Source organism: Ranitomeya imitator, chromosome 2 (genome assembly GCF_032444005.1).
Source record: "Ranitomeya imitator isolate aRanImi1 chromosome 2, aRanImi1.pri, whole genome shotgun sequence".
Lineage (NCBI taxonomy): Eukaryota > Metazoa > Chordata > Amphibia > Anura > Dendrobatidae > Ranitomeya > Ranitomeya imitator.
Genome location: NC_091283.1, coordinates 31,820,518 through 31,840,272, shown reverse-complemented (window position 1 = coordinate 31,840,272; position 19,755 = coordinate 31,820,518). Strand labels below are relative to the sequence as shown.

Below are 19,755 nucleotides of genomic sequence, written 5' to 3'. Positions count from 1 at the left end.
GGTCTTGGCAAATTGTAGACCACTGATCAACAAAGTAAACTTACCTGATCAACATCCATACAGAAAAGGTAATCCACTTGGTCATGAGCCAGTGGTAGGACTAGATCTCTTAAATCCATCATGCGCATCATTGAGATGTCCTGCCAACGTGCCCGGTTGGTCACTTGGAGGGTCGTTATGGACATACCGTATCGTTTATGGATTCTGGGCACATCCAATGGACGGTCAGTGAGGATATATACTATGCAAGGCAAACCAGGCATAAAGAAGCGATTGGCAGAATCAAGAAAGTCTTCAAGGTAGCTGTCAAGATACCTGAGGAGACAAGAGCGGAGATGACCTATGTCTTCTGGTAACCTATCAACTTTGCGATCTGCTCAGACTTTTCCTCGCTCTTTCCTTCTTCCACCTTGCTACCCACCATGACTGTCGAGCTTGTGAATATTATTCCTTCTATCTTGGAATAAACTGCCACATGATAGCCCACATACACCCTGTGTATTGCACTGGAAAAGAAATCACGAACACTCACTTTCCAACTGCAAATACTGAGAGACCAACCACAGTTCCGTGAGCCCGATGAAGAAGATTTTCCTCCTCAGGATCAAATGTTCCTTCCCACACGATGGGAGCTCCCCAAGACGTTACGGAAGGCTCCTTAGGAAAGCATCTGTAAGAGAACTGAGCGTGAACTAAAGTTTTATATAAAACCAGTCTAATCGCGACATTTTAATTGCCATCTAAAGCTATTACTCTATGGCAACCTTAGGTCTTGGAATTTTTTTCCTCCTGAAGGATAACATTAATGTCAGGGTGACTCCCAATTATACAGAAGTATCGCTGTTGAGACTTACTCTATAGATCATCGTCTTTTTTATCTACAGATGTCAAACATTGAAATGTTTCCCCTCCCGAAATGCAATAAAACCATTCAGTGACCAAATGCAATTCCTCCATTTTTAGGGGGTCTGGGAAGTGGGTTTCTCGGTAACATGATTCTCCTGGTCAGTATAATTATGGTGATGCCAAATTTATATTGTTTTTTTTTTTTTGTTTTGTTTTGTTTTTTCTTCTCTTTAATATTCAGAAAAAAATCAGAGTTTAAAAAAAATTTGGTTTGAGTCTCCATATTCTAAGACGAGTACCGCTTTTTTTCCCCTGGTGATGGATGTGTGTGGCTTGTTTTATGTGAGGAGAGCTGACATTTTTAGTGATAACATTTTCAGTTACATGCGATGATCTGATTGCTGTTTTTAGGGAGGTGCTGGGCTAAACACTGGCATTTCTATTATTTTTCTGTTTATGGCATTTACTTTAGGGGTTGATTAATTTTATATTTTGATAAAACAGATACAACGATAATAATTCTGTTTATTTTAGTTTGTAAATTTTAATAGAGGAAGGACGTTGATTTGAATCCTATTTATTTTTTATATACATTTTGTACATTTTTCTTTCTTATTCTTTTACTATGTTGAGTGCAGCAGTCAAATCTTCACTTCTTCTGCACTCTGCACACATACTCCGCTCTTCTCAGCCAGTGAATAGCCTCATTCAGACATCACTGGTATCTACTCTCTTTACGTTGAAGTTCAGCTAATTAGCCACTGTAGTGGTGACTGCAGGGATGAGAACATGTCTGTGATGTGACCTGTAAGAAGTCCCCACCACAGCCCCATTCTCTCCGCTATTTACCCTAATGAGAACAAGGCGGTGACCTAGTGGTGAGAACAGTTTGGTAGCCTGGCATTAGTCCTACAATGTCAGGCTTCTCAATGTATTCTCACCACCGCTGGCCATACCTGCTGTCACCGTCGCTTCCCTGATGCCTGGAAGCCCTGCCACCTCTCACCGCTATAAATAATGGTGACACAAGGATATTGCAGCTCAGCATACGGCACTGGGCTACAATAAAACTGTGCCTCGCCCCCCACAGCCGAAATCTGCTTGTGCCAGATGTGCACAGTTCCCATTGACATGGCCACGGTATATCAGATACGGCTGGTGTACCATCGCAGTCTCCTATGTGTCTGCTGTATTAGCCGTATGTGTCATACTTTGACATTTACACACAAGCAAGTAAAAGTGGCCGTCCCCAGCGGCTGATGCAAAAAAAAGTTAATAGTTAATTTTATAGTACATTAAATATTAATGTTTAGATGTAAAATTCAAGTTGGTGATCACTTTAAGTTTTCTAGATCACAAGGGTTGTCATTCATTGTTGGTAAATGGGGCAAATCTTCTCTTCTCTTATGTTGCTTAACCCCTTAAGCCCCAAGGGTGGTTTGCACGCTAATGACCAGCCCAATTTTTACAATTCTGACCACTGTCCCTTTATGAGGTTATAACTCTGGAACGCTTCAACGGATCCTGATGCCCCTAACCCTAGCCCTAACTCTAGCCCTAACCCTAGCCCTAACCCTAGCCCTAATCCTAGCTCTAGCCCTAACCCTAGCCCTAACCCTAGCCCTAGCCCTAATCCTAGCTCTAGCCCTAACCCTAGCCCTAATCCTAACCCTAGCCCGAACTCTAGACCTAACCCTAGCCCTAACACTAGCCCTAAACCTAGCCCTAACCCTAGCCCTAATCCTAGCTCTAGCCCTAACCCTAGCCCTAACCCTAACCCTAGCCCTAACACTAGCCCTAACCCTAGCCCTAACTCTAGCCCTAATCCTAACCCTAGCCCTAACCCTAATGGGAAAATGGAAATAAATACATTTTTTTAATGTTATTATTTTTCCCTAACTAAGTCACGAAGGGGGGTTTGATTTACTATTTATAGCTTTTTTTAGCGGATTTTTATGATTGGCAGCCGTCACACACTAAAAGACGCTTTTTATTGCAAAAAATAGTTTTTGCGTCTCCACATTTTGAGAGCTATAATTTTTCCACATTTTGGTCCACAGAGTCATGTGAGGTCTTGTTTGGTAACATTTTCGGGCACGTGACATTTTTTGATCGCTTTTTATTCCGATTTTTGTGAGGCAGAATGACCAAAAACCAGCTATTCATGAATTTCTTTTGGGGCAGGCGTTTATGCCGTTCCAAGTTTGGCAAACTTGATAAAGCAGTGTAATTCTTCGGGTCAGTACGATTACAGCGATACGTCATTTATATCATTTTTTTATGTTTTGGCGCTTTTATACGACAAAAACTATTTTATAGAAAAAATAATTATTTTTGCATCGCTTTATTCTCAGGACTATAACCTTTTTATTTTTTTGCTGACGATGCTGCATGGCGGCTCGTTTTTTGCGGGACCAGATGACGTTTTCAGCGGTGCCATGGTTATTTATATCCGTCTTTTTGATCGCGTGTTATTCCACTTTTTGTTCGGCGGTATGATAATAAAGCGTCGTTTTTTGCCTCATTTTTTTTTTACCGCGTTCACTGAAGGGGTTAACTAGTGGGGCAGTTTTATAGGTGGGGTTGTTACAGACGCGGCAATACTAAATATGTGTACTTTTATTGTTTTTTTATTATTTAGATAAAGAAATGTATTTATGGGAACAATATTTCTTTTTTCTTTATTTAGGATTTTTTTAAAAATTTTTTTACATCATGTTATAGGGTCAGATCGCTGATCTGACACTTTGCAGAGCACTGTGTCAGATCAGCGATCTGACATGCAGGGCTGCAGGCTTACCAGCGCTTGCTCTGAGCAGGCACTTGGTAAGCCACCTCCCTGCAGGTCCTGGATGTAGCCCCACGGCCATTTTGGATCTGGGGCCTGCAGGGAGGAGACGCTCGGTACAAGGTGAGCACATCGCCTTGTACCGAGGGTCTCAGGGAAGCTCGCAGGGAGCCCCCTCCGCGACCGATCGCTATGACGTACTATCCCGTCCCTGGGAATTAAGTCCCAGGTCACCTCGACGGGATAGTACGTCCAATGGGATTAAAGGGTTAAAAGATATCTAAGTGTTATATCCTGGGGCCCAATATTACAGACCTCAAACCTATAGGACTGGTTCTGTTAGTCTTTATATAGGGGTGTGACAGAGGCTCTCATGTGCCTGTCCCTCTCTAAATAGTGTAGATATTAAATGTGTGCTGATAGTCACTGTTATACTATGTGCCGCTGCATAGAATTTTATGAACATTACTGCATTCGCTTAATGTTATTATATAGTGATTAAATGTCATTTATGCATAGTGAACTAGAACTAGAGGAGTCCGAAGCTGCATAGGCGGAGCAACTGGAAGTGGCTTCACCCACGGAAGGGCGGAGTCGCCATTGCTGAGCACGCAGTCTACACGAATGTAGCAACAGGAGGAAGAAGCGGTCAGGATATCCGGATCGAGCGGCCGTAGAGCGGTCGCAGCTGTGGCCCCTAACCCATGTGGATGGAGCAGAGGATCATCCCGGTCAGACGCATCATGGGCGGTGAGTCCAACATCCACCTTAGTCCCTGCCCCACAACCCGTCAGATACCCAGGAGAGCCCCGGAACATGGGCTCCAGGCAGAACACAGGGGCCCAAGGCAGTGCACAGGGGCCCAAGGCAGCACACAGGGCCCCAGGCAGTGCACAGGGCCCCAGGCAGCACACGGGGGGCAGAGATAGCAAACGGGGTCCCAGGCAGCACACAGGGGCCCCAGACATCACACAGGGGTCCCAGACATCACACAGGATGGAGTGATATACTCAAGAATGGGGCCCCAGACATCGTACAGGGGGTCCCAGACAGCACACAGAGGGTCCCAGACAGCGCACAGGGAGGAGAGAGCACACAGGGGGCAGAGACAGCTTGCAGGAGTCCTGCATGTTGTCTCTTCCCCCTTGCGCACTGTCTCTTCCCCCCCTTGTGCACTGTCTCTGCCCCCTGTGTGATGTCTCTGCCCCCTGTGCAGTGTCTGGGGCGCCATTCTTGAGTATATCACTCAATCCTCTGCGATGTATGGGGCCCCTGTTCCATGTCTGGGGACCCTTACTCTGTCTGGGGCCCCATGCGCTGTCTCTGCCCCTCTGTGCGCTGCCTGGGGCCCTTGTGCACTGACTGGGGCCCCATTATTAGGTACAGTACCTTGCGAAAGTATTCGACCCCCTGGAACTTTTCAACCTTTTCCCACATATCATGCTTCAAACATAAAGATGCCAAATGTAAATTTTTGGGTGAAGAATCAACAACAAGTGGAACACAATTGTGAAGTTGAACAATATTTATTGGTTATTTTAAATTTTTGTGGAAATTCAAAAACTGAAAAGTGGGGCGTGCAATATTATTCGGCCCCTTTACTTTCAGCGCAACAAACTCACTCCAGAAGTTCATTGTGGATCTCTGAATGATCCAGTGTTGTCCTAAATGCCTAATGATGATAAATATAATCCACCTGTGTGTAATCAAGTCTCCGTATAAATGCACCTGCTCTGTGATAGTCTCAGGGTTCTGTTTGAAGCACAGAGAGCATCATGAAGACCAAGGAACACAACAGGCCGGTCCATGATACTGTTGTGGAGAAGTTTAAAGCTGGATTTGGCTACAAAATGATTTCCAAAACTTTAAACATCCCAAGGAGAACTGTGCCAACGATCATATTGAAATGGAAGGAGTATCAGACCACTGCAAATCTACCAAGACCCGGCCGTCCCTCTAAACTTTCATCTCAAACAAGGAGAAAACTGATCAGAGCTGCAGCCAAGAGGCCCATGATCACTGTCACAGATCCCTACTCCGTGGTGCAACTAATTTGTTATGTATCCGCTCTCAGCACATGACTCGGGTTGTGCCTGCAAGGGTTAATCTATCTCCCCACTCTCAGTCCAGCATTCAACCTCTGTCCTATGCTGTAATGGGAGCATAAATCACACACCGACCCAGGCCACACACCCGCTCATACACGCTGCCACCACTCATCGAACACACGGGTGATGAGTCCCGGAAATATTAATACTAATAATGTCTATCACTCATAAGGCTCACACACCTTAGGCTATGGATTCTTTTAGAACATTCAAGGTTCAACTTGTTAAAGTTTTATACTTTAATACAAAAAGGTTCAGTGCTTACAGTAAGAAAAGGTATAAAAATATGATAATAAAAAGACATACAACTTATGCAAAACAGTATAAAATAAACAGGAGAAACTTACAGAAATCATCTAACTGGTAGTTTGCTTTCTGCTCCCTGAGGGTGGGTGAATGGAGTTGGTGGAACACATCAGCGTCTCAGGCTGCCCTCACCTGTGAACACTTTTCTCTGTATACAGCCCTAATTTATAGCTTTGGTCTGGAGGTCAGGTTTCTAGACCAGACCCTCAGGTTAATATCATAATTGCTTGTTTTTTAATTGGACCACGGTCGCGCCCCCAAATGAATATAATATTTTCTCTTTGAGATCCTTTGTGTAAAAGTTCTCACAGAGATACTATCAGGCCATAAATAACATCTCTCTTCCAAGAGCTCAGAGGTGTCAAATGTTACCTTTCTTCTTTGCTTCCAGCTGGACCCCCTGGTGAGATTGGAGATAGAAGTCTATTTGTCTCAGGAAAATACATATTAACACATGGGTGCGACCTGCAGTTTTTCAAGACAGATGTTACATTATTGCCAGTGACACAATAAATCTATACATATTCCCCTGCACACATATTGTTAGGTCTCGAGTTCCCGATTCTGCACAGGGGGAATCTCGGGCCATCTCCGCTGCGGTCTCCCATTTTTATCCAGCCGCAGTGGAGTCTGCTCAGCAGGGACGTCAGTCCCAGCATCTTGCTCAGTCTCACTCTGTACAGAGAGTTACTGCTGCTTCTTCAGCTTCTGCCATTAAAGCCAGTGCTGGTCAGCAGCGAGCGGACTTCTCTGGGACTAAGTCCTTGTCTGCACACACTGAGCATGCCCAGGGCAAGATCTCCCGTTGGAGATCGAGGGTCATGTGCTCAGGCCCTGCAGCACATTCCATTGGTCCTCTTGGCAGGTCTTGGAAGGACAAAGTTTCTGTGGCCACTTCCTGTGCTGCAACTATATAAACTGCGCATGACCGCACGGCCATGCGCTAGTGTACATTTGCTTACGTGTGTTTGTTGTGAGTGCAAGTCGTCCTTGGATACCCCTTCCCTATTGAATGTCTGTTCGCGGAAGGTGTATGGTTGCTATCTAGCGCCCGACTTAGCCTACAGCACTAATCACACATTACAGCGTCCAGTTGCTGTGACCGCCAGTACGGCGCCGTGCACTTCCTCTGTGCTTTCCTTACCCAAGCCTGGGTGGTTAGTGGCGTTCGTCAGTGCGGCACCGCATGCACTCTTGTGCCCTAATATTGTTATTGAGCTTCTTTACACACCCAGTTGCGGTGTTGTGCCAGCAAGGGTCTAATCGGACTTCAATCCTAGTTGGGGTTGAGTTCGCTGACTACTTGCTCGCCTTCTATGTGCGGTACCGCGATCCTGTGACGCAACAGGATCGCTTCCTTCACGCTGGGTGAAGTTTAACCCACGTGTGTATACTTATGAGTACCGCCATATAGTCCGTCATTACTTGGCAGCAGGTTCCATCTCTGCACGGTGGACCCCGGGCTGCGAACGCACCATACTCTATCTGTCTTATTATTTGGTGCGTTCCGCTAGCCCTAACATTACACTAGCGCCAGGGTCAGGCTAGTAATGACGGACAAACAGCAATCCTTGCGGTATATCCAGCAGCTGGAGGGTAGGTTGGCGGCTCTTGAGAGCGCAACCTCAGCTGTGGATGTTACCGCAGTTGCTGTACAGGCTGCTAGCGTGGCTGCAGCAACCCTGTCCATTGCCACCCCTGATCCGACATTTTCTCGCCTCCCGCTGCCAGAAAAATTTTCTGGTGATAGCAAATTTTGTAGGGGATTTGTGAGTCAGTGCTCTATTCACCTCGAGCTCCTGGCTGCACGTTTTCCCACAGAGCGGGCTAAGGTGGGATTTATAGTGTCTCACTTGTCGGACAGGGCATTGGAATGGGCTACGCCGCTGTGGGAGCGTGGCGATCATGTGGTGCAGAGTGCTCCGCTGTTTCTGAGCACTCTGAAACAGGTCTTTTTAGGACCTCAAGTCACCCATGATACTGCGCTCCAACTGCTGGCATTAACTCAGGGTGAGTCCTTTGTCAGTCATTTTGCCGTCCAATTCCGCACTTTAGCTTCTGAGCTGGATTGGTTGGATAAAGCTCTTATCCCCATATTTTGGAGGGGGCTGGCTGACCACGTTAAGGACGCTCTGGCCACTAAGGAGATTCCTGCCACACTGGAGGAGTTAATAACTGTCTCCACTCGAATTGACCTCGGTTTTAACGAGCGGAGGTTAGAGCGAGCCCAGTGTAGGCAGAGGTTTCGGCTGGCTCCTACCTTCGCCAAACCTCTGGAATCTCCGGTCCTGGTTCCTGAGTCACATGAGGCCAGGGAAGTGTCACAAGCGGGATCTAAGTCCCGGACCGCTTGTGCACCCAAGGTCTGTCATGTTTGCCAGCAGTCAGGACATCTAGCCACCAGATATCCTCAGCGGTCGAGGAAACGTCAGCGTCTAGTGGTAGTAGGTGGAGGTACACTAGACACGGCGACGTTTGCCTCTAAATTGTCCTTTAAGGGGACAATTACTATAGGCTAATTCTCCCACTCGGTAGAGCTCTGCGTGGATTCTGGGGCGGAGGGCAATTTTATGTCTTCTGCCTTCGCCCAACGTCACGCAATACCCCTGGTTATGCTAGCTCAACCAGTAACGGTACGAGTGGTGAATGGGTCGACACTGCCCTCACAGATAACACACCAGACCATCCCTTTTACTCTGTCCATGTCGCCATCTCTTCAGGAGATTATATCTCTGCTCGTCATTCCTGAGGGAATTGATGAGGTCCTGTTGGGAATACCTTGGCTACGGTACCACTCTTCTCATATCGAGTGGTCCTCTGGCAGAATCCTGGGATGGGGTGAATCTTGTGGGGGTAGGTGTCAGAGGGAGTGCGTTCAGGTTGCTACTACAGAGGTACCCGCAGATCTTTCCTCTCTCCCCAAGCAGTATTTATCTTATGCAGACGTGTTCTCCAAAAAGGCGGCGGAGATCCTTCCGCCCCATCGCCCCTATGACTGTCCTATTGATCTCTTGCCTGGTGCTGAGCCTCCCCGGGGTCGAGTCTATCCGCTATCTCTCCCGGAGACGGAGGCAATGTCACAGTACATCCAGGAAAATCTGGCAAGAGGATTCATTAGGAAGTCAGTGTCACCTGCTGGGGCAGGGTTCTTCTTCGTGCAGAAGAAGAATGGGGAATTGCGTCCATGCATAGACTACAGGGGTCTTAATGCCATTACCGTTAAAAATAAGTATCCTTTGCCCTTGATATCTGAGCTCTTCGATAGGCTTCGGGGAGCAAGGGTATTTACTAAACTAGATCGGCGGGGTGCTTACAACCTGATTCGCATCCGTGAGGGGGACGAATGGAAGACGGCTTTTAACACCAGGGATGGGCACTATGAATATCTGGTGATGCCCTTCGGGCTCTGTAATGCCCCAGCCGTTTTCCAAGACTTTGTGAACGATATCTTCCGGGATATGCTTTCCACCTCGGTCGTAGTCTATCTGGATGATATTCTCATCTACTCTCCAGATATTGACTCCCACCGGAGAGACGTTTGCAAAGTCTTCGACCTCCTATGGGCAAACTCCCTCTATGCCAAGTTGGAGAAGTGTATGTTTGAGCAGGAGTCCTTACATTTCCTAGGCTACATCATCTCTGCCCAGGGATTGGCTATGGATCCTGCCAAACTACAGGCTGTGATGGACTGGCAGGAACCCCATTCTCTTAAAGCGGTGCAGCGCTTTATGGGGTTCATTAATTATTATCGCCAGTTCATTCCGCACTTCTCAACTTTGGTAGCTCCCTTGGTTGCCCTCACCAAGAAGGGGGCGAATCCCAAATTGTGGTCTGAGGAGGTCTCCAAGGCCTTTAACTCTATAAAGTCACACTTCGCTAGCGCTCCCATCCTACATCGCCCCGATGTTTATAAGCCATTTATCATGGAGGTGGATGCCTCTTCTGTTGGTGCTGGAGCAGTCCTCTTCCAAAAGGATGCTCAAGGTCGGAAGCATCCTTGCTTCTTTTTCTCCAAGACCTTCTCACCAGCAGAGAGGAATTATTCCATCGGGGACAGGGAGTTGCTAGCCATGAAGTTGGCTTTCTCGTGGAGACATCTCTTGGAGGGAGCACGTTTTCCCTTCCAAGTCTTCACAGACCATAAAAATTTGGTGTACCTGCAGACAGCCCAGCGGTTGAATTCTCACCAGGCCAGATGGTCCTTATTCTTCTCCCGGTTTCATTTCACCCTCCATTTTCTTTCTGGGGAGAAGAACATTCGGGCCGACGCTCTCTCTCGCTCCGTTGTGTCATCTGCGGAGGAGGAGGAGGAGCCTCGGCTTATTGTCCCCACAGAGAGCTTGAGAACTGTAGCCCCGGTTTCGCTAGAGTCTGTGCCTCCGGGCAAGACTTTTGTACCATCCAGTTTGCGACCGGAGGTTCTCTCTTGGGCACACTCGTCCAGGGTGGGTGGACATTTTGGTACCAAAAGGACATCTGAGTTACTGGCGAGGACATACTGGTGGCCGCATATGGCTCGTGATGTCGCAGAGTATGTTCGGGCGTGTGTCTCTTGCGCCAAGAACAAGACTCCTCGGCAACGGCCAGCTGGTTTGCTTTATCCTCTGCCGGTGGCAGACAGGCCCTGGGGGATGGTCGGGATGGACTTTGTGGTGGGCTTACCCAAGTCTCGTAACTGCACCATTATCTGGGTGATCACCGACCATTTTTCCAAAATGGTGCACTTGGTGCCTCTTCCACAGCTACCTTCTGCACGGGCGTTGGCTGTCTTGTTCGTCAAGCATATCTTTCGCCTACACGGTATGCCAGACAAAATTGTCAGTGACCGGGGTCCCCAGTTTGCGTCTCGATTCTGGAGAGAGCTTTGTCGTCTACTCAGTATTGAGTTGAATCTCTCTTCGGCATATCATCACGAGACGAATGGGTTGGTAGAGAGGGCCAACCAGACCTTGGTCACATATTTACGACATTTTGTTTCTGCCAGGCAGGATGACTGGGCATCCTTGCTACCATGGGCAGAGTTTGCACTTAACAATGCCGTAGCCGACTCCACCGGTCAGACTCCATTCCTCCTAAATTACGGCCAGCATCCGCGTGTTCCTGTGCCCATGCCCGTGTCTTCTGCTGACTCCAGGGTGGCAGACTGGGCTGTGGAGGCACGGGACATTTGGGACCGCACGCAGGATGCCATTCGGGCCTCCAAGGAGAGAATGAGGTCCTCCGCCGATGTTCATCGGCGCCCCGCTCCGACCTTTGCTCCTGGCGACTTGGTGTGGCTCTCCGCCCGTAACATCAGGCTGCGAGTTGAGTCCACTAAGTTTGCTCCTCGCTACTTGGGTCCCTTCAAGGTTCTCGAACAGGTTAATCCTGTGGTCTACCGTTTGACTCTTCCTCCACGCTTGGGTATCACCGACACCTTTCATGTGTCCCTCTTGAAACTCGTATACATGTCCCGGTTTTCCGAGTCATCTGCCGGGACATCGGGTTCGTCTACGGACGATTACGAGGTGAACGCTATTTTGGGGTGCAAGGTGGTACGCGGCAAAAAGTTCTATCTGGTGGATTGGAAGGGTTATGGCCCAGAGGACAGGTCATGGGAGCCTGCTGAAAACATTCGGGCCCCACAGCTCATTGCTGCCTTCGAGCGTAGCGAGGCCCAAGGAGGGGGGGTCATGTTAGGTCTCGAGTTCCCGCTTCTGCACAGGGGGAATCTCGGGCCATCTCCGCTGCGGTCTCCCATTCTTATCCAGCCGCAGTGGAGTCTGCTCAGCAGGGACGTCGGTCCCAGCGTCTTGCTCAGTCTCACTCTGTACAGAGAGTTACTGCTGCTTCTTCAGCTTCTGCCATTAAAGCCAGTGCTGGTCAGCAGCGAGCGGACTTCTCTGGGACTAAGTCCTTGTCTGCACACACTGAGCATGCCCAGGGCAAGATCTCCCGTTGGAGATCGAGGGTCATGTGCTCAGGCCCTGCAGCACATTCCATTGGTCCTCTTGGCAGGTCTTGGAAGGGCAAAGTTTCTGTGGCCACTTCCTGTGCTGCAACTATATAAACTGCGCATGACCGCACGGCCATGCGCTAGTGTACATTTGCTTACGTGTGTTTGTTGTGAGTGCAAGTCGTCCTTGGATACCCCTTCCCTATTGAATGTCTGTTCGCAGAAGGTGTATGGTTGCTATCTAGCGCCCAACTTATCCTACAGCACTAATCACACATTACAGCGTCCAGTTGCTGTGACCGCCAGTACGGCGCCGTGCACTTCCTCTGTGCTTTCCTTACCCAAGCCTGGGTGGTTAGTGGCGTTTGTCAGTGCGGCACCGCATGCACTCTTGTGCCCTAATATTGTTATTGAGCTTCTTTACACACCCAGTTGCGGTGTTGTGCCAGCAAGGGTCTAATCGGACTTCAATCCTAGTTGGGGTTGAGTTCGCTGACTACTTGCTCGCCTTCTATGTGCGGTACCGCGATCTTGTGACGCAACAGGATCGCTTCCTTCACGCTGGGTGAAGTTTAACCCACGTGTGTATACTTATGAGTACCGCCATATAGTCCGTCATTACTTGGCAGCAGGTTCCACCTCTGCACGGTGGACCCCGGGCTGCGAACGCACCATACTCTATCTGTCTTATTATTTGGTGCGTTCCGCTAGCCCTAACACATATATATATATATATACACACATATTTCACGACAATCACTCTGGATGAACTGCAGAGATGTACAGCTGAGGTGGGACAGTCTGTCCATAGGACAACAATCAGGCGTACTCTGCAGATGAAACCAAAATTGAACTTTTTGGCAACAATGCCAAATGATATGTTTGGCGTAAAGGCATCACAGTTCATCACCCCGAACACACCATCTCCACTGTCAAACATGGTGGTGGCAGCATATATATATACATATTTCACCACACCTCCCTCCTTATGAACGTGCGTGGGGGTTGACTTACAGGTCTGCTCCCAAGCACATATCTGGTTCCGTCCCACCTTGGCGAGATAGGCCATGAGCATTGCCATTATCGACTCCCATCTTATGCTGAATTGTGAAATCATATTGCTATAATATCAGACTCCATCTAAGCAATTTCCCGTTGTCCCCAACTACCCTGTTGAGCTAACTCAACGGGTTATGATCTGTGATCACAGTGAAGTTGCGCCCATAGAGGCATGGTTGCAGCTTCTGCAGAGCCCACACAGTTGCCAAACATTGCTTTTCAATGGTGGCATAAGCCACTTCTCTGGGCAGGGGTACCTGCCAATATCCCCTACTTAGGTCCATGATGGTGAGGGACGATGCTTAGCTAGCTGCTCTAACAGCTCATCTATCCTTGGCATGGGGTAGACCTCACATGTAGTAAGTAGATTTAATTTCCTGTATTCTACACAGAACCGGGTAGTACGTTCCTTTTTTGGGACAAGAACCACAGGCGAGGCCCAGGCACTCTGATATTTTTGTATCACCTTGAGTTTCAGCATCTCCTCTACCTGTTCCCTCATGTGTGCCTTCACCTCTGCTGACACACGGTATGCAGACTGGCGTACTGGCGGATTAGTACCAGTGTCCACATGGTGAGCTGCTAAGTGTGTCCTCCCAGGCTCCCCTGTGAAGACTTCGGTGAACTCACTGAGTGCCCCCATCAGCTCAGACCTCTGACTGTGGGATAGCTCAGGGTTAAACTCTGCTGACTCCAAGGACTCCATGTACTGAGTCCCGGCCCCCACATCTAATAACAGATCAGCCTCCCCCTCTTCAGGCAGGCTACAGACAGGTAAGACACAGGTCTCCCTGTCATGATGAGCCTTCATATTTACATGAAATACTTTCTATCACTTTGCATACTCATCTAGGGTCACCACATAATTAACATCATTCAGCTGCTTGTGTACAGTGTATGGTCCCTCCCATGCGGCCTGCAATTTATTCTGTAACATAGGGACCAACACCAAAACCATCTGCCCCTCCTCGTATGCTCTCAGTCTGGCATTATGGTCGTACCAGACCTTCTGGTTGATTTGGGCCTGGGCCACGTTCTCATAGGCCAGGTTGCTCAGATTTTGCATTCTCTCTCTGAGCCGCAGTACATATTCGACCACTGAGACTCCAGTAGTTCTGGGGTCGTCCTCCGAACAGTCCTTAATCAAATCAAGTGGCCCCCTGACCCTCCTCCCATAAACCAGTTCAAAGGGGGAGAATCCAGTAGACGCCTGGGGTACCTCTCTGTAGGCAAACAACAGATGGGGGAGGTACCGCTCCCAGTCTCTCCCTTCAGTCTCCACCAGCATTTTCAGCATTTGCTTTAATATTCCTTTAAAACGCTCGCAGAGTCCGTTGGTTTGGGGATGATAGGCGCTGGCCACAAGATGCTGTACTTGTATTTTTCACAGAGGCTTTCCATCAGATCGGACATGAACTGGGTTCCCTGAGATCGGTCAACATTTCCCTGGGGAAACCCACACGAGAGAACACAGTCAGTAAAGCATCCGCCACTTTGTCTGCTCGGATGGAGGACAGTGCCACAGCTTCCGGGTATCGTGTAGCATAGTCCACCACTGTAAGGATGTACTTTTGGCCAGAGCTGTTAGGGATTGCAAGTGGCCCTATGATATCCACAGCCACTCACTGGAAATGCTCATCGATCACAAGCAGTGGTATCAATAGAGCTTTCTGTATATTCCCAGACTTTCCAACTCTCTGACAAACTACACATGATCGACAGTAATTGGCAATATCTGTTCCCATCTTGGGCCAATAGAAGTTATGTGTCAGACGAGCTTTAGTCTTTTGTATTCCAAGTTGTCCGGCCAAAGGAATTTCATAGGCAATTCTCAATAATTGTTCCCTAAATGGATAAGGGACGATCAGCCGCCTTTCATAGTCCCAAGATTTTGTAGTATCCGTGGGGATAGTCTCTTTATACTGTCTGCCCTGGTCCCAGTATATTCTCTCTTTGCCAGAAGCAGCAGGTGGCTGGCCTGCAAGACATCTGAGCTTCTCCAGACTGACATCTGTCCTCAGGGCCTCCTTGAAGCTCTGACTGTCAGTCTGCAGGCCCTAGCCTAGTGGGACTACCAGGCCCTGGTCTGAAGCTGAGTCTTCAGTGTCTGCTATCAGGGACCTTGGTGGGCCTGCCATGTAAGGAGGCTCCGGGACCACAGTATGGGCCTCCTGTCCTGGCACTTCTGTCTGAGACTCATCCTCTAATCTCTGGGCCTGAGTCTGAGCCGCAGCCTGACTCCGGGTCACAGCTGCCACATAATTACAGTCCTGTGCATTGGGACATTTTCCCTCCTCACATGGGATCTTAGGTGGGTCACTTTCTTCCTCCTTCTCTGTATCATTTACTTGCAAGGGAGGAACATAGTGGGAGGAACATAGTGGGACACCATCCTCCCCAGGTTCGTGCCTAACAACACATTGGTGGGAATAGCCTCTGATACTCCCACTTCTCTCAGTCCTTTCCCTGCCTCCCAGTCCAGGTACACACGGGCCATGGGCATGGCAGGGCTGACCCCTCCAATCCCGGTTATAGACATAGTATTTCCTGGTATGATATCGGCAGGGGATATCATGGCTGGACGCACCAGGGTTACCTCTGTCCCAGTGTCCCTGAGACCAATGGTGACTTTATTGCCAACAGTGACATATTGACAGTTTTCATTAGCCCTCGCATCAGAGCCGGCGACAAAGAGGACAGATGGTGGGGACACAGACAGCTTTGTGGTTGTGGTTGGGCGTTTCTCCCTATCAGGGCAGACAGCGCTAACATGTCCCACTTTGTTGCAGGAGAAGCACCGGCGTGCTTCACCTAGAGAATGTCTATTTCCTGGGGCCCCATAGAAGGTGGGCTTCGACAGCACTGGTGATCGGCCGGCAGAGGGAGAAGGGTCCCCGTTTGGCTTTCCTCCCCTCCAGCTGAATCCCGATGGCTTCCACACCTCAGGCATCCTGTTAGCCACATAGCAGTCCGCAATCCTTGCAGCCTGATCCGCAGTTTGTGGCTCCCGATCACACACAAATTGTCGTACATCCGTGGGGCACATGTGAAGAAATTGATCCTTGACCATAAGATCCGTTAAGTCCTCAAAACTGTTAACAGAAAGTCCCCTGATCCATTGGTGGAACGTGGTCCTCAAGGTGCTCACAACATCTGCATAGCTGTCAGTTGATCCATGTTGTAGGTTCCGGAAATTTCCCCAATACACTTCTGGTGTTAGGTTGTATTTCCTGATCAGGGCCTCTTTCATGGCCTCATAGTTCCCATCTAGCTCTGGTGGGAGGCCAGCAAAAACTTCCAGGGCTTTGCCTCTCAACCCTGGGGTTAGATACTGCGCCCACTGCTCACGGGGTAGATGGTATTGCCTGCACGTTTTTTCAAACCCCCGAAGGAAAGAATCCAGGTCCGCATCCTTCTCCATCACAGGGAAGTTTTCCAGACGTGGTCTCCTTGGATTTATGTCCTGGGAGGGGGTTAACTGAGGACTGATACCCCTCTCTATTTGAGCCATCTGAAGCTGGAAAGCTCTGTCCTCCCGGCATTCTGCAGCCTCTTTCTCAGCCTGTCAGTGCTGTAGAATAAGCTGCATGTGCAGATTGGGATCACTTATTCCCAGCCGTTGTCCATTTGCAAAGTACAGTCCATAGGCTCCTCAGCACTGGCATTGCTGACACTTCCATCAGGCATCTCCGGTGCAAGAGATGGCATTGCTGGGTCTCTCTGAGGTGGACTCTCTCCTTGGCCAGATGTTCCAGCACTTTGCTCCATGTCATGCTCGACCAAGGCACGTATCAGCAGCTCCCTGGACCTGTCGGCTGTCTCTATTCCTCTCTGCTCACAGAAGTCGGTTAGAGCCTCTTTGCTCTGCTTCTTGTACTGGGCTGCCATATCGATGAACAGCCTTTGCCAAATAAAAGACAGAATAGAAAAACGGGGAGGGGAAACTGTTTGCAAGTATGTCTAAGTAAGCACTGAGTTGAACCTTGTAGAACTGGTGCACTCCTCGCAAGGATACCAATTCTTTAGTACAGGGAATAATTGCTTAAACCATGCACTAATGCTGTAATAGAAATAATTCTATCCCACCGCTCTGCCACCAATTGTCATGGATCCCCACTCCGTGGTGTAACTAATTCGTCACGTGCCCGCTCTCAGCACGTGACTTGGGTTGTGCCTGCAAGGGTTAATCTATCTCCCCACTCTTAGTCCAGAATTCAACCTCTGTCCTATACTGTAATGGGAGCATAAATCCACCTCTTGTGTCTCCCCCTTTTCCTCATAGTTTGTAAGCTTGCGAGCAGGGCCCTCATTCCTCTTGGTATCTATTTTGAACTGTGATTTCTGTTATGCTGTAATGTCTATTGTCTGTACAAATGCATGTAGAAAATTCATCCTTATGTTTATTGTCTGTACAAGTCCCCTCTATAATTTGTAAAGCGCTGCGGAAAATGTTAGCGCTATATAAATAAAATTATTATTATTTATTATTATTATAAATCCCACACTGACCCAGGCCACACACCCGCTCATACATGCTGCCACCACTCATCGAACACACGGGCGATGAGTCCCGAAAATATTAATACTAATAATGTCTACCACTCATAAGGCTCACATACTTTAGGCTATGGTTTCTTTTAGAACATTCAAGGTTCAACTTGTTAAAGTGTTATACTTTAATACAAAAAGGTTCAGAGCTTACAGTAAGAAAAGGTATAAAAATATGATAATAAAAAGACATACAACTTATGCAAAACAGTATAAAATAAACAGGAGAAACTTACTGAAATCATCTAACTGGTAGTTTGCTTTCTGCTCCCTGAGGGGGGTTGAATGGAGTTGGTGGAACACATCAGCGTCTCAGGCTGCCCCCACGTTTCTCTGTATACAGCCCTAATTTATAGCTTTGGTATGGAGGTCAGGTTTCTAGACCAGCCCCTCAGGTTAATATCACAATTGCTTGTTTTTGCCGTTCCCCCAATGAATATATTATTTTCTTCTGAGATCCTTTGTGTAAAAGTTCTCACAGAGATACTATCAGGCCATAATTAACATCTCTCTTCCAAGAGCTCGGAGGTGTCAAATGTTACCTTTCTTCTTGGCTTCCAGCAGGACCCCCTGGTGAGATTGGAGACAGAAGTCTACTTGTCTCAGGAAAATACATATTAACACCTGTGTGTGGCCTGCAGCTTTTGAAGACAGATGTTACATTATTGCCAGTGACACAATAAATCTATACATAGTCCACTGCGCACATATATATTTTTATATATATATATATATATATATATATATATATATACACACACATATTTCACCACAATCACTCTGGATAAACTGCAGAGATGTACAGCTGAGGTGGGACAGTCTGTCCATAGGACAACAATCAGGCGTACTCTGCAGAAGAAACCAGAATTGAACTTTTTGGCAACAATGCCAAATGATATGTTTGGCGTAAAGGCATCACAGTTCATCACCCCGAACACACCATCTCCACTGTCAAACATGGTGGTGGCAGCATCATGGTTTGGACCTGCTTTTCTTCAGCAGGGACAGGGAAGATCGCTAAAAGTGATGGGAAGATGGATGGAGCCAAATACAGGACCATTCTTGAAGAAAACCTGTTGGAGTCTGCAAAAGACCTGAGACTGGGATGAAGATTTGAATTCCAAAAAGACAATGATCCCAAACATAAAGCAAAATCTACAATGGAATGGTTCACAAATAAACGTATCCAGGTGTTAGAATTGCCAAGTCAGAGTCCAGACCTCAATCCAATTGAGAATCTATGGAAAGAGCTGAAAACTGCTGTTCACAAACGATCTCCATCAAACCTCACTGAGCTCGAGCTGTTTGCCAAGGAAGAATGGGCAAGAATTTCAGTCTCTCGATGTACAAAACTGATAGAGACAAACCCCAAGAGACTTGTAATCGCAGCAAGAGGTGGCGTAACAAAGTATTAAGTTACAGGGGCCGAATAATATTGCACGCCCCACTTTTCAGCTTTTGAATTTCCTCAAAAATGTCAAATAACCAATAAATTTCGTTCAACTTCATAATTGTGTTCCACTTGTTGTTGATTCTTCACCAAAAATTTACATTTGGTATATTTATGTTTGAAGCATGATATGTGGGAAAAGGTTGAAAAGTCCTAGGGATCCGAATACTTTCGCAAGGCACTGTATATCGCTCAATGGTTCTCAAAGGCGTGAAAAATCTGATATACAGCAGCTGGGGAATATTCTGGCCCAGAGGGGTACAAACTGGCCTAGGTCAATTTATACCCCGGGGTATAGTTTGGCCTAGGCCAGAATATACCCGGGGTATAATCTGGGCTAGGCCACTTTAAGTCCGGGTATATTCTGGGCAGGGGAGGTTAATCTGGCTTGTTACACTGGGTACCGCAGAGCCAGGACGAGCATCTCAGAGGCTAGAGGAGCCAGCATTGAGAAGGAAAGCCCAGGCTGGATACATGAACTTGTGCTGTACTGAAACTGCCACAGATTGTTTGTTATCAAGTAAAGTTATACTGTTAAAGCGGAATATGGAGTCTGTTCCTGAGTGTGTGTGTGTGCAGGATCTCCAAACACAAACGTGAGTTTTGTGCAATAATCCCACACCACACATCAGACAGGACCAGGGCTGGACTGGGACTAAAATTCAGCCCTGGCATTTGAAGTCACACAGGCCCACTTGTCACATGGTGACTGTAT

General features: G+C 47.8%; 1 protein-coding gene across 1 annotated transcript in view; it reads right to left on the bottom strand.

Moving 5' to 3' along the window:
• LOC138661590 (N-acetyllactosaminide alpha-1,3-galactosyltransferase-like) overlaps positions 1-19,755 on the bottom strand; it is a 43,949-nt gene that overhangs the window by 4,500 nt on the left and 19,694 nt on the right. Inside the window, exons 3-4 of the mRNA XM_069746406.1 lie at positions 533-670; positions 45-315 (exon numbers count right to left, since the gene is read on the bottom strand). Coding sequence (XP_069602507.1) covers positions 45-315; positions 533-670 — 409 coding nt within the window. The remainder of the gene's footprint in view (positions 1-44; positions 316-532; positions 671-19,755) is intronic.